This window comes from Sminthopsis crassicaudata, chromosome 1 (assembly GCF_048593235.1).
Source record: "Sminthopsis crassicaudata isolate SCR6 chromosome 1, ASM4859323v1, whole genome shotgun sequence".
In the NCBI taxonomy this organism is placed as follows: Eukaryota; Metazoa; Chordata; class Mammalia; order Dasyuromorphia; family Dasyuridae; genus Sminthopsis; species Sminthopsis crassicaudata.
In genome coordinates, this window is record NC_133617.1 from 414,686,488 (window position 1) to 414,700,676 (window position 14,189).

The 14,189-nt window shown below is 34.3% G+C and overlaps 1 protein-coding gene across 2 annotated transcripts in view; it reads right to left on the reverse strand.

Annotated features, from left to right (window-relative positions):
* Positions 1-14,189, reverse strand: part of LOC141550009 (uncharacterized) — a 188,947-nt gene that overhangs the window by 59,600 nt on the left and 115,158 nt on the right. For both annotated transcript variants that reach the window (XM_074280136.1, XM_074280135.1), the window contains one exon: positions 4,113-4,302. In XM_074280136.1, coding sequence (XP_074136237.1) covers positions 4,113-4,302 — 190 coding nt within the window. The remainder of the gene's footprint in view (positions 1-4,112; positions 4,303-14,189) is intronic.

A 14,189-nucleotide genomic window follows, 5' to 3' on the forward strand; every position in this document is an offset into this window, starting at 1 on the left:
AACATCTAGGCTAAAACAACTTGAAAAATAAGTCTTAAAAAATAGCTTTAGTAATCCATGTTTTCTAATTTAACTACCAAATAACTAAAACTCTCAGATCCCAAGGATTTTGAAACCAACAAATAAACATTGGTTTTTGCTTAAAACTTTTCTGCATTATCCCCCAGTTAAATCCAGGTTGATATTTTCTTTTTTCCTTTCTTAGAAAAATTAGTTCTGGAATTCATACTTTTCCAAAATAAGCTTTCTTTGCCACATAAAAAATTTGTTTATTAGTGTGCCCACTTTATTTGATTATTGTCTTCAAAACATGAGAACAGTATAGTAGGCTTCTGTGTCCTCATCTGCCCTGGCTACTTCTCTGGTAAATTTAGCATTATGTAACTGAACTCAATTTTTAAAACCAATGCTGCAATAAAAGTTTTTTCCACTATTCGCTTCATTTCCATTATCTTTCACTATATTAAATAAACTTGAAGCTTGTATCTGAATGGGCACTCTTTTATTGCAATCTTCAATCTCTACATCCAAAAGATGCTTAATTTCTATCACTGGAACAATTCTATTTCTTGTAGTTATTTTCAAACCACAAAAAGCAGAGACAACTTTTTTTTTTCAATTCAAACACTTGTGTGTTTTATAATATTCTGTATTGTAGATTCAAGCACCTCAACATCTTGTTCTATTCAGAGTTATTATGATCACATTTGTGCTGTTCAATTATATCAAATTTTTATTCTGAAGTAATAACAATCCTCTTTTCCCTTTATACTGGCAATGTATCCATCTGAAGCATTCTTCCTTTTGTCCTTTCTTTAAATGTTCTTTTTTTAAAAAAAATTAATGCAATCATTGGTAATTTGGTATATACATCAATGCATCACATTTATTTATGATAATGGGAAAGCGAAGACCTACAATGTGATGGTATGTCAAAAACCTCAGCCAAAGCATAGCATGGTTGAATTTTGGCTCAATGAAAACTGGTATCATTTTATCAATTATATTCAATCATATCTCACATTATTATAACACACATTAATCACAATCTAGAAATTAATTCTCAACAAAGAATGAAACAATCTGTACTTCAGTCCAAATATAAAGAGGATGTGTTAAATAATCACTAAAGCCCCTTGCTCTTTTTCCACATTCGCTGGTAGTGTAAGTTGGGCGTGGTTACTTTCAGTTATATTGCTGTATTTTGCTTTTTTTGCAAATCATTTCGATTTTTTGAGAAATATCTTGTAACAAAATAATTACTTTTAATTAAGATTGATTAATTAACCAAAAATTTTAATTGATTAATTGAAATTTTTAATTAAATTAATTAATTAAATTGATGATGACCTCATCTGAAATACATGCAACATTTCACATCTATAGTACCCCTACTTCTTATTTTTTAAATTTATTTGTTAAAAACAAATACAAAATAGAAAAAGAAGAAAACACATTGCCATAAGTAGATTATGGCATGAGAGGATTAAATGTGAGTCAATAAATTTCCATTTCAAAAAGCTTATATAATAAATACTACACATTGTGTTCAAAGCTGTCCATTTTTTCTTTGCTTCTTTTATTCTCTGTTGTGCACCTTTTACTCTATTTCTTTTTCCCCCTTTCTTCTCCCACCTCCACTAAGAAGGCTACAATTAAGTATGTAATATATAGCCATATATATATGTAGATAGATATCTTTAATCATACATATACATTCATATACATATTTGTAAGGCTATATTATGCTTATTTGTCCTTCTGTCTCTGTTATGAAGTATAACATTATCCTTCATAAATCCACCAACTCATTTCCTACATGACAGCAAAATTCCTACCTCATACTATCTAGTTCTTTTAAATAGACTAAAACAATATTAACTAATATAGCTGACATATAGTTTAGTTTCCCCATGTCTCTTTTTTGAGTAAATCAATTTTAGCTTCAACTTTGTCTGATATGGATGATTGCTACTCCTGCTTTTTTTCCTAATAAATTCTACTCCTAATCATCATTATATTTCTGTTTATCTTTTATTTCCTATCCAGCACCATCTAATTCCTCTTGCTCTCCCACTTCATCTGCATTTCATTCATATTTTTTTACCTTTTCCTATACAGTTTTGCTTTTTAGAACCACATCATACTCAGCTATACCCCAATCTTGCTTTAGAACTATTCAATTACTAAATACAATTTTAGGAATATGGTTTACATTTCCACATATAAAACATAAAGTTTGTCCTTACTGAGTCCCTTGAAATTAGTCTTTTATGTTTAGCTTATGTTTCTTTTGGACATTATATGTCAAATTTTCTATTAAGTTCAGGGCTGTTTTACAATGAAATCATGAAAGTATGACAAATCATTGAATGTTCTTTTTTTTTTCAGGATTATGCTTAACTTTGCTGGATATGATATTTTCAGCCTCAACTCTAGTTGTTTTGCCCTTTGATATATAACATTCCACGACCTATAGTCAGCCACTGCTTATGATATAGTTGTGGTTCCATCATAAATTTTTTTTGTTGGTACTCATAAAATTTTCTCCTTGATATGAAACTTTCAGAACTTGGCTAAAATGTTCATAGCCATAGATCATAGAATCTCTTTCAGATGGTGATTGGTGCATTTTCCCCTATTTCTATATTTCTCACTTCTAACATTTCAGGAAACTTTTCTTTAATTATTTCTTATGTTATTGTATCAAGATTCAGGTAGTCAAATTATTCTTATGTTCTCTGTTCTTCATTTGTTTTCCAGGTCCGTTGTTTTCCTTATGAGATATATCACATTTACTTCTACTTTTCATTCTTTATATTTTGTTTTATTATTTTTAGTCTTTTACAACTTTGCTCTCTTTTCTTGAGTTCTATGAATTCTTTTTGGGTAGGTGACTATTTAGCATTAGTCTTTGGGGGGACTAGTCTTTGCTTTTCCTTCAGTATCCTCCTCTGAAGATGAATCCCAGTCTTCACTATTACCATAGTAACTTTCTATGGTGGGGTAATTTTTTTATGGTTGGGGTCATTTTTTTTATTTGTAGTAGATTGTTGATGTAATTGCCTGTGGTCCTAGGGCATGGGATTGCGGTGACTCTGGCCCCAGGCCCTCCTTCAGTTCTCCCATCTAGCCTGGAACCCAAAACCAAAAAGTCCTCCTTCATGTAAGTGCCATGGCCAGCAGCACCTCTGCCCCATTGCTATCTGTTTTCACCAAACCTGTACTAATTCCTTTTCACCCAGAGCCCTTTCTCAGCATCACAGCTGGTCTTGGCTCTCCTTACCAGTGGAGATTCCCTTAACTTCCCAGACTCAGACCCATGACTCTCCACACTGTCTGCAAGGTGATCATTCCTGTGGCTGCGGCTGAAGCTGCCTCCCAATTCAGCTAGCCCAGACCCCAGAGCTCCGCTACTTATTATTTCAGGGAACTGGTATCTTTCTTCAAATGTTCTGCTATAGTCTCAGGAAAACCATTGCTCTGCCCCAACTCTTATTTGTTTTTATTGCTCTACATTCACCCTGAGAAGCAATTTTGTCTTGTTTGTGAGGGAAATCCAAAGAATTTGGAATTTTCTAGCATACTCCACCTTCTTCCCAGAATCCTTTTCTCACATCTTTATTTTTTTTAATAGTTAACAAATTCTATGTTCTACACTTCACTGGATCTTGATGATACAGACACTTCCTCCATTCCTATAAATCATGATGCATTCTTGCTATGTGATTCTTATCTATGTTATTCAGCATGGAAATCCGTGATTAATTTATTTGATATTTTATTGATGCTACCACAACATTTGGTTTGTATCTCTTAAAAACTTTTTGTCACCACACAGTATGGATCTTTCAGGCATGATGGCCAACAAGAAGCGAGGGGTGAGGGAGAAGAAGAAAAGAGAAGAAAAACAGACCCCTCCATGATCCTTCATTATCTGCTTCATGGATGGCCTAATTCCTTTGCCAGTGATAACAATCTTTTAGTTATCATAGAATAATGGATTTAGAACTGGAAAAGACTCTATCCAGTATAGCCCCCTAATTTTACAGATGAGGAAAATAAGGTCTAAAGAGATGAAGTGACTTAAATTCATGTCAAAGAATCCTTACCATTTCAAGACCCGTTACATTAAGAGTAGTTACTTTTTTCAAGTTTCCCAGTATTTTGGCAAAGCAAGCATCAGTGATCTTGGGGACTCTACCGATATTCAAGGTCTGCAGATTGGGGCAGGACTGTGCCAGACAACCCACACATCTGGCTGTGAGAGCATGACAGCCAAATACTTCTAGTTTATTGAGGCTGCAGGGGAGGAAAAAAAAGAAATTAGTGATAAGGGCACACACACACACACACACACACACACACACATAGCATTTGGTTAACAAGTGATTTGTACATTGTTTCCATTTTTTCTTTGATGAAAGTCATTACTTCAGCAACATTTTTCAAGAAGCAAGAAAATAGGTTTGGATAATATGAGATGAGAGCACAAATAAATCAGTAGAGGAATAAAACCCAATAAACCCAGTTACTACCCCGGTTTAACCCATATTAATTTAACTTTTCTAAAAGTAATGCCATCTAAAGGTGATGGCACTTTACAGTAAAAGCGGCATTGGTATGATATGGTATCTATCTAATAGGCAGAGTTCAGATAGTACTAGAGTGTTATGCCCCTCAGTCTCATTCTCTATTCCAAACTAACTGAATGCACAATAGGATGAGTTCTGGAGATTGCCTTGGGGACAAATAAAACTGAAACAGTTTCAAAGCACCAATGCTTATGAACATCAGGTTATATGTACTATATGAACTGATGTGCAGAAGAGTCTATATAGACTTATAGTGCTAGTGGTCTCATGTGCTTTTAAGTGTTGTCTGGTTCTAGAATTCAGCACAAAACTCCACGGCTAAGAAGGAAGTAGATAATTATTTGTTTTCTTGCTAATACCTGTCTGGCAAGGTTCTAAAGTCTCAAGCTAGTCCAGAGAAAATGACAAAACTTCCACAAGCCTCCCTGTTATTAATTTCTAGGTTTCTAAGACTCTAGAAGTATCAGTCCTTCCCTCTCTGTTTTTAAGGAATGCTTATCAGTCTAGGGCTGGGCAAATTAATCTGTGAAGCAGTCAAGGACAAGAAAACATCAGGTGCAGGGATTTAAGAGTCCAAGGCACATGCCTTTCTTTGGTTCAACCTGTGCATTTGAATTGTGGTGCTAATTTTATACCATCTTGATTCTGAGAGTCTCTCTTCCAGGCACTGGATCATAGATATTCAGAACTGAAAAGAACCTAAAAAGAAGTATGAATTTCCATGTAAATATATAACCAATCCTGTTTGCTGTATCAGTTTCCTAATGAGTTTTTATCTTTCCACCCCAATATTTTAACCTGATGCTTCCCTCCTCATTCTGACTCTAATTAACCCTGTCAGAGTCAAGAGGATGAAATCGGGTAGGTGGAGGTTGGTTTTTCTCCTGCTGTGTTTTTCCTCCCTCTGTCTCCTAATCTGATGATAGAACATTTGAATGAATGTCAGGTCATTAATAATTCCTTACTGACTGACTTGTTACTGGGCTTACTTGGTACTGGGCTGTTTGATCCATGATGTACCTTTTGGAAAAGTGAAATCTAAGCTTGCCACTAACACCTTAATGTTAAACTGTCATAAATGATACAAGAAGGAGTAACTGACTCCTACCTTCTATTCTCTTTTAAATTGGGAGAATTCCTTCCCTTCCCCTGCTCCTGATTCTGACTTTTTATGTTACTAATCTAGACTCCCAGAAAGTCAGATCTGAGCACCTCAAACATAATCTAACCCACCCCCATGGGAAGGATGGAGTGAGATTAAAAAAAAGGAAATTTCCAGAACCAAAAATCAGATTCAGAAAAGATTAAAAGAAAAGCACAATTCTGCCTATGAAAATATAGTCATAGTAAGCTATCTAATTTACTATAGCTTGCCAATACCTTCCTCTTAATTATATATTAAAGTTTTATTTTTATCCCTCTGAGTTTCCTCAATTTCTTCAGTTAGGATTCTGTACTTCACTCAGGACAAGATGGGAAGAGGGAAATCTCAGCACCAACTAGGGCAGATGGGAAAGAAAGACAGGTTCAGACAGATAAGGCTTCATTTGAACCTATATGGTGTTCAGACTTATTAGGTAATAAGAAATCTCTTGGAAAGTGGTATGGGATTTGAGACAACATGGCTTCTTAAGCTTGTATGAACCACTAAACATCATTATTCTTCATTAGTAAAAACTTCATTAGTAAAAGGAGACAGGAATCCAAAGAGGTTAAGTGTTTTGCCCAGGATCACACAATATGAAATATCTGAGACAACATATTTGAACTCAGGGCCTTCTGAATCAGAATCTAAGGCTCTACCCACTTACTATACCATTGTTTTTTAAATTTGTTTTAATATTTGTTAAGAGAGAAGATTCACCAGTTAGGGGAAATGTATAATTAGAATTAAATTTGATGTAAAAAGAAGGATTAATAAAGCTTTAATTTTTAAGGGTTTTTTTTTAAATATAGCAATTTGAGGATAATTTGTGAGTTCTCCTCCCCCATCCCACCTAGATTATTTTACTCTTAAAAGCATCTCAAGACAAAGAGCCTTCTCTTGATATTTGGCAGGCAAAAATAGTTCCATTCATTCTTCAAAATTTGCAATAGCGCTAACTTACTTCTTTCTACTGCTCCTTTCACAGGGCTAAGAGAACACAAACATCTGCCTGAAGCAATTATATTCAAAGTTCCCCCAGGAGTTAGCCCCTCTATTTGACATTGTCACACACCTTGGGAAGTATAAATTTTTAAAACTTCATCATCTTGGCAAGTTAGGTAGTTGTAGAAAAACATTAAAGCAAGATTGAGAAACTAAGGTCCCCAGAAGCAAAATGTCACACAGCAGGGGCTATCGGAAGGATGATATGTTATATACAAAAATTCAGTCTCTACTGTGCAGCATTTATTATTCATATCATGGCTTCCCATTCTATACTCATTCAGTTCTGCCTCTGGTCTCACTAAGACTACTAAAAGCCCTGAATCTTTTCAGAGGGGCCAAATGTCTCCAAGCTGAAATTAATTTCCACAAACCAAATACTTAACAAAATCCACTTAGGGTGTGAAGCTAAATTTTTCATGGTAAAAAAAAAAACTGAATAAATATGTTGTGTGATAGTTTCAAAAAGAGAGCCCCAATGCAATTTACAGCATTTCTCCATACAAGTGCAAAATCTTGAATTTCTTCCTTCCATTCCCAAGAGACCTTCAGGTTTTCTTGGACAGCACTGACAGATGCTTAATTGGAGAGGTTGAAATTTTTAGTGAACCACAGGTGAGCATGACAATTCCAACTGTGTCAAGTAGACATAAGTAGACATAAGCACCTTAACTCTGCCATAGATATCTTGGCATCAAAGTATTCCCACAGGAGAGACTTGGGACTATCTTAGTCTTAAGGAAAACATTCAATTTCCTTTTATCAACACACAACTGATAAATTTGTGATATCTTTATATTGAAAAGTATAAACTATGTTTAATTTTATATTCACATAACACATAATTTACGTAAATGATTTTATATTTATATACATTAAATTTAATTTTATAAATTCCATTTAAGAGTATAAAAATTATGATCAATTTCTCACTTAGAAAAACTGCTTTTCTCCCGAGCTCACCATCTCAGTTCAGAGAAACAGATAACCATAGCAAAAAACAAAAAAACTATATGTAATTATTGTCCTGAGCAAGTCGACAAAAAAAAAAAAGACAGGCATAAGAAATCCTGAGAGTACAATCTTCATTCTATTGAAAGACAATATGGAACATTTAGTGCATCCTCTACAATAAGAGGAAATCACAACAAAAAGGATTGACTCATCAAATGCCCCATAGAACTATACTCAATAGATGATCAATATTGATTTTTAGTCTGCTAGATATAGTATGCAGTCTATAAAAACAGCTATGTCATTAGAGTATAAGAACACTGAAATCACTGGGTAAAACAGATGACCATATAAAGTGACCTTTTCTCTCTTCCCATTGGAAGAATAAGATCTCTATAACATATCCTGAAAAGTTACTGGCAATATTCTTAGTAAACAAGTATGCATTTGCTAGATTATTCTTCAGAATAGTACTCTTGGTAGACTTTTCACCTCCATATATTTTAACTCCATGTGCTTGTTATGGCCTCTGGATAGGTATGAATTTCTTATCAACCTTCACCATAAAATGTTTAACAGCTCAAACTCATCACAAGATAGTCAAAATGGGTAAAACATATTTCAAAGTATCTCATGAATGAAAAGGTCCTTTGATATCATCTCATTCAACCCATAAATATGCTAGAATTTCTATGCAATCATACTTTTTCCTGCCTGCAATTATATAATTGATTCTCTTAAAGATTATAAATTAATTTATCTTCATTGATTTTCATCTTATTAAAGTACATCATTCTAATCTGCCCAAAATATTTTGATCCTATCATCTAACATGTTAATTATTCTTCACAGCTTTATCATTTGTAAACTAGATATACTTAATAACATCATTGAAAGTATTAATAAAAATTGGTTAAAAAATTAAAAATATTTTCTTACATACTTATTAACCTTTATTAAAAGTCAGATATAAAATGTTAAATTAGTATTTGTTACTTATTAGTAAAAATATGGGATCAAAAATATTACTAGTGCTCATCATTAGAGACTTCTCTTCAAGATAATATTAATCTACTCATTATCAGTTCTGAACAAACCTAAGACAATTTCTCATTATGAAACATTTTATATATAAGGAGGCTCTTAAGTTTAAGAAGATTTTCAAAGAAATAGAGGCAAGAAGGAAGTAAATTTCAGCCACCATGAACAGCAAATGCAATGGCTCAGAAATGGGAAATTTAGTTTTGTGAGGAACAAAAGAAAAAAAAATCAAATAAAGTATGTGTAACAAAGTACTGGAAAGTTAATTTGGAACCAGGTATAACATGGGGTGGAAGGTAAGGAAGGAGGAAGGAAGAACCGTTTATTAAGTTCCTATTATTAGTCAGGTATTATGCTAAGTGCTTTAGAAATATTATCTCACTGATCACAAACACAACCATGGGACTTAACTCCATTTTACAGATGAGGAAACTGAGGTAGACAGTGGTTAAATGAGTCACTCAAGGTAACAAAGTTATATCTTGATTCCAGCCTCAATTCCCTAATCTAATATGCTATTTAGCTGTAAATGCCTTAAATACCCCACAACGGAATTTATATTTCATTCTAGAGCAGAAGAATGATAGGATGAGAACCCTGCTTTAGGAAAATTCCTTCAACATGAACACTTTATTTAAGCAGTCTTCATAACATATCAATCTCAGATTCTTGATCATGATGGACAAACATCATGGTTTTATTCACACAGGAAAGACCTATGATTTTATCAGGCAGGATATAGAAACTTAATATACCAATGTAGATTATATACTATCCACACCTTAGTGCATGAGTTGTAGGGTTTTTCTGAAGGATCATGGAGGTTAAATGTTTTAAGCAGGGTCTCACAGCTATTATGTGTCACAAATTTAATCCACAGTTCAAGAAAGGAATATTAGATGAAAGTGAAAGGAATCTTCTTAATTCCAAGCCCCTGTGCTCTGTCCACTCTGTCGCACTTACTCACAGCCCATCAATATGTAACTAAAATAGGGATTAACAAAATATTCTAGATGTTGTCTCAGGCAAGAAAGAGAGTAGTGCCTCTTGATTCATGGGTCTCTCTTAATGGTGTCTAATGTCTCATTACCTGTTTTGACTTTTTAGCATCAAATTAAGTCCAGTCACATCAAGAGCATCTAAGGATAAACTAAAAGGACAATGGACTACTGATAGAAAATAAATATCAGGATTACTATAACAAATTATGCTCACATCCCTCGACTAATCAAAGTCCCAAATAGGTAAAATGAGAAAATGAAAGAGGGGAAAGCAAGTAGTAAGAGGGAAAAAAATGCAATGTGGGAGAGACAGCTGCCCTTGAATAACAGTTGAGTTCACAGGACTATGTACTGGCATTGAGATAATACACAAATTATTTAGCCTCTCTGTGATCTAGGACTCTAGGCAATTGTCTTAAGGCTTTAAATTGCTTTTTTTAAAAAGCTGATTTTCATGGTTAGTGTGAGTTCCTTAAAGTAAAATTGCAGGTTCCTCAGACCAAGCAATAGTTCCTGAGAGAATCCTGCTCTTGTAAAAGCTTTTGGGGATGGGAGAAAGGGGAAAGAAGACAACTGGACAATTAGATACAGAAGTATCACTACACAAAGGAGACATGTGGCATGTCCCAAAAGTTTTAGTTCAATCTTAAAAGTCTAATACATTGCTGGTGGAGTTGTGAAAGAATCCAGCCATTCTGGAGAGTAATTTGGAACTATGCCCAAAAAGTTATCAAACTGTGCATACCCTTTGACCCAGCAGTGCTACTACTGGGCTTATATCCCAAAGAAATATTAAAGAGCGGAAAGAGACATATATGTGCCAAAATGTTTGTGGCAGCTCTTTTTGTTGTAGCTAGAAACTGGAAGATGAATGGATGTCCATCAGTTGGAGAATGGTTGGGTAAATTATGGTATATGAAGGTTATGGAATATTATTGCTCTGTAAGAAATGACCAGCAGGAGGAATACAGAGAGGCTTGGAGAGACTTACATCAACTGTTGCTGAGTGAAATGAGCAGAACCAGAAGATCACTGTACACTTCAACAACAACACTGTATGAAGATGTATTCTGATGGAAGTGGAAATCTTCAACATAAAGAAGAGCCAACTACTTCCAGTTGATCAATGATGGACAGAGGTAGCTACACCCAGAGAAGAAACACTGGGAAATGAATGCAAATTGTTAGCACTAATATCTGTCTGCCCAGGTTACATGTACCTTCGGAATCTAAAACTTATTGTGCAACAAGAAAATGGTATTTACACACATGTATTGTATCTAGGTTATATTGTAACACATGTAAAATGTATGGGATTGCCTGTCATCGGGGGGAGGGAGTAGACGGAGGGGGGATAATTTGGAAAAATGAATACAAGGGATAATATTATAAAAATATATAATAAAAAATTATTTAAAAAAATCTTAAAAGTCTTAAAAGATTTTGGGGACATTTTATGGCTTTAGCTTAAAATTGCAATAAGACTTTTTGAAGGTACTGAGGTATCCACTCTCAAGATATCTGAAAAAGAAGAAACTATCATGTTTTTGTTTTTGTTTTGGGAGGAGAAGGATCATAAATATTATTGCATTTAGGAAAAAAAGGTAAGCAAGAAAACATCAGTAACTGCCCATCCAAATGTCTATTTTTCTATCTTTACATTATCTTTGCTCGCTTAGAACCCAGAGCTTAGCCCCAAAGCTTAGAACAGTACACACACACACACACACACACACACACACACACACACACACACACATTAAGTTTTTAATAAATGATTTTTTATACATTCATTCAAGGGAGTAAAGGGGAAAAGCATTTATTAACCCCCTACTATGTACCAGGAACTGTGCTAAGAGTTTACAATTTTATTCTCTGATTTGATCCTCACAATAACTATGGGAAATAAATGTTACTTTTATTCTCATTTTACATGTGGAAACCAAGGCAGAGAGAGGTTAAGTGATTTGCTCAGTCATGCACCTGTGGTTGAATTTGAATTCAAGTCTTCCTGGTTCTAATTTCCATATTTTATCCACTATGCCACCCAGCAACCCTAAAAAGTAGAGATCCATTTTGTTCAATGATCATTTATACTATAAATATCAAGCAAAGCATAAGACAGAAGAGATATTATCACCACCTAACTGCATTTTGAATTTTCTTGAGCTGTTAGATGAAGGTACAAGAAATCAATAGATAGGCTTTCACAAGTTTAAATGACTCTACCAGAGTCATCATCAAACTACATCTTTACCACCACAGAGCTGACTGAAAAGTGCAGAGAATATAAAAGCTCTTTCTATTTTTTTTCCTACAAAAATGTTAACTTCTTGTCCTGGTACATAAGCTTTTAAAATCTGACTCCCATCTACTTTTCCAGGTTTTTTTAAAAAATACTCATGCCCTCAATGAATCTTATGTTCCAGCTATAAAGGACTGCTCATGACCCAAACTCAAAACTCCCTCCTCATCTCTCAGTCAAAAATCTTGAAAGTTTCTTTGTTTCCATCATTCTAATTTTGGTTTAATATGTTCATACAACACAAATCTAAGATCTACTTAGTAGGAGATTTGATGATTTATCACCACTGTTCATTAGCTTTAAAAAAAGGCTCTTAGAAAAGTCATTTGATAATGACGTAGTATGCATGGTCCAATTCCTGAATGATAATAATAATAATAATGATAATAATATAAAGGTGGTGTTCAAACAAAATATAGGCAGTGGCCAGCATAGTCTCTGATCAAATGCTACAATTTCCAGCTAATGCCTTCCTTGCTGGTTTGTGAACAGCAGGTGGTATTCTACAAAAGCTGATTAATACTGGGATTTAAATTGCTGAAAATTGAAGCAAAGTGCCCCATGCTGGCAATTTGTTAATCAAAAATTGTTGCTTCCCTCCTTGTACAAGATTCAGCCCATCTTATAAAAGCCATGCATATTTCTTCTGAGATGCAATGTCATATATTCTCCTCTCAATGAGATTGTATGTTATTTCCTCAACATTAATGAGAATTTCATGGGTTCATCAAAAGGCTAAATCTCTGTAATTGCATTGAATTAACTTCCAAAGTGGAAAGAAAAGATTTGGTTTCATAATTAGAGCTTCTCATTCCATTTGATTCATAGATCTGTGCTGGCCTTGACCTCTGTAAATGATGTCGTCTAAAAGAGACATTACATTTTTTTTAATTCTATTTTTTTAAAAAAGAGAAAATGTTAAAAACTCTTAGGAGAACTATGCATTTTATTGATTAACATTTGAAGGGACAGATATGCAACAACTAAAGTAATTTAACCATCCCAAATTTGTGTACAATAAAACATCAGAATATGATTTGAGCAGGCTTCCCCATCCCCAGAACCTACTTAGCTCTCCTAAGAGTTTTTAATATTTTTTAAATAGAATTTTAAAGAAATGTAATGTCTCTTTTAGACGACATCATTTACAGAGGTCAAGGCCAGTACAGATCTATGAATCAAATGAAATGAGAAGCTCTAATTATGAAACCAAATATTTTCTTTCCACTTTGGAAGTTAATAAATCTGTACTCTTCCCAGGGGCTACTAGCTCATGATTGCTACTCCTCACCTCTTGCCACCCAAGATTACAAAGCCAACTTTGTCACTCCAGGCATGCTTTTACTGGAGGGAGTAGCCAAGAAAGTAGGAGAGGTTTGTAGATTTTCTGGATGGTCTCCCTTCTTTCCTATGACCCGGTTACCACCTTCATCCCCTGATACCTGAAATACTATAACATCCTGCTGTTTGATCTCCCTGCATTAATTCTTCCCCTACTCCCATCTGTCATTTACTCAACTATCAAATTAATCTTCCTAAAATGCAGATCTAACCATGTCATCCCCCTATTCAGTAAACTCCAGCAGTTCCCTAACACTCTTGGGATTATATGCTCTGTTTAGTGTTTAAAGTCTTTCACATCCTAGTCTCTTCCCTACGGTTCTAGTCTTATAGCTTATTCTGTCTCCCTTTCCACCATATATTCATCCATCCAATGATACAGGCTTTCCTTCCTTTCCTTGCTTAAGATATTCCATCTCCAAACTCCAGAAATTTTCACTGAAAATTCTCTCAGCTCTGTCTCCTGGTTTCCTTAGCTTTCTTCAAGACCCAGACAAAATTTCTATGAGCAGCCTTTCCTGATTCCCAGGCCAGCACCGTATATCTATTAATTATCTTCAAATTATCTTATATGTATCTTGTTTGTACATAATTGCCTGGTACATAGTAGATGCTAAATAAATGTGTATTGAATGATTTAGTATCATTCATGTTTTATTCTGACTTTCTGCTTTCTTTAATAAAGTAGCAGATAGGGATACAAATGTGTGCACACACACATGATTTAGTTTAATTAACTCCACTTTTTACAAGGCAATAGCAAATATAGACTGTGTCCATTACTGATTATAGTAATAACTGGA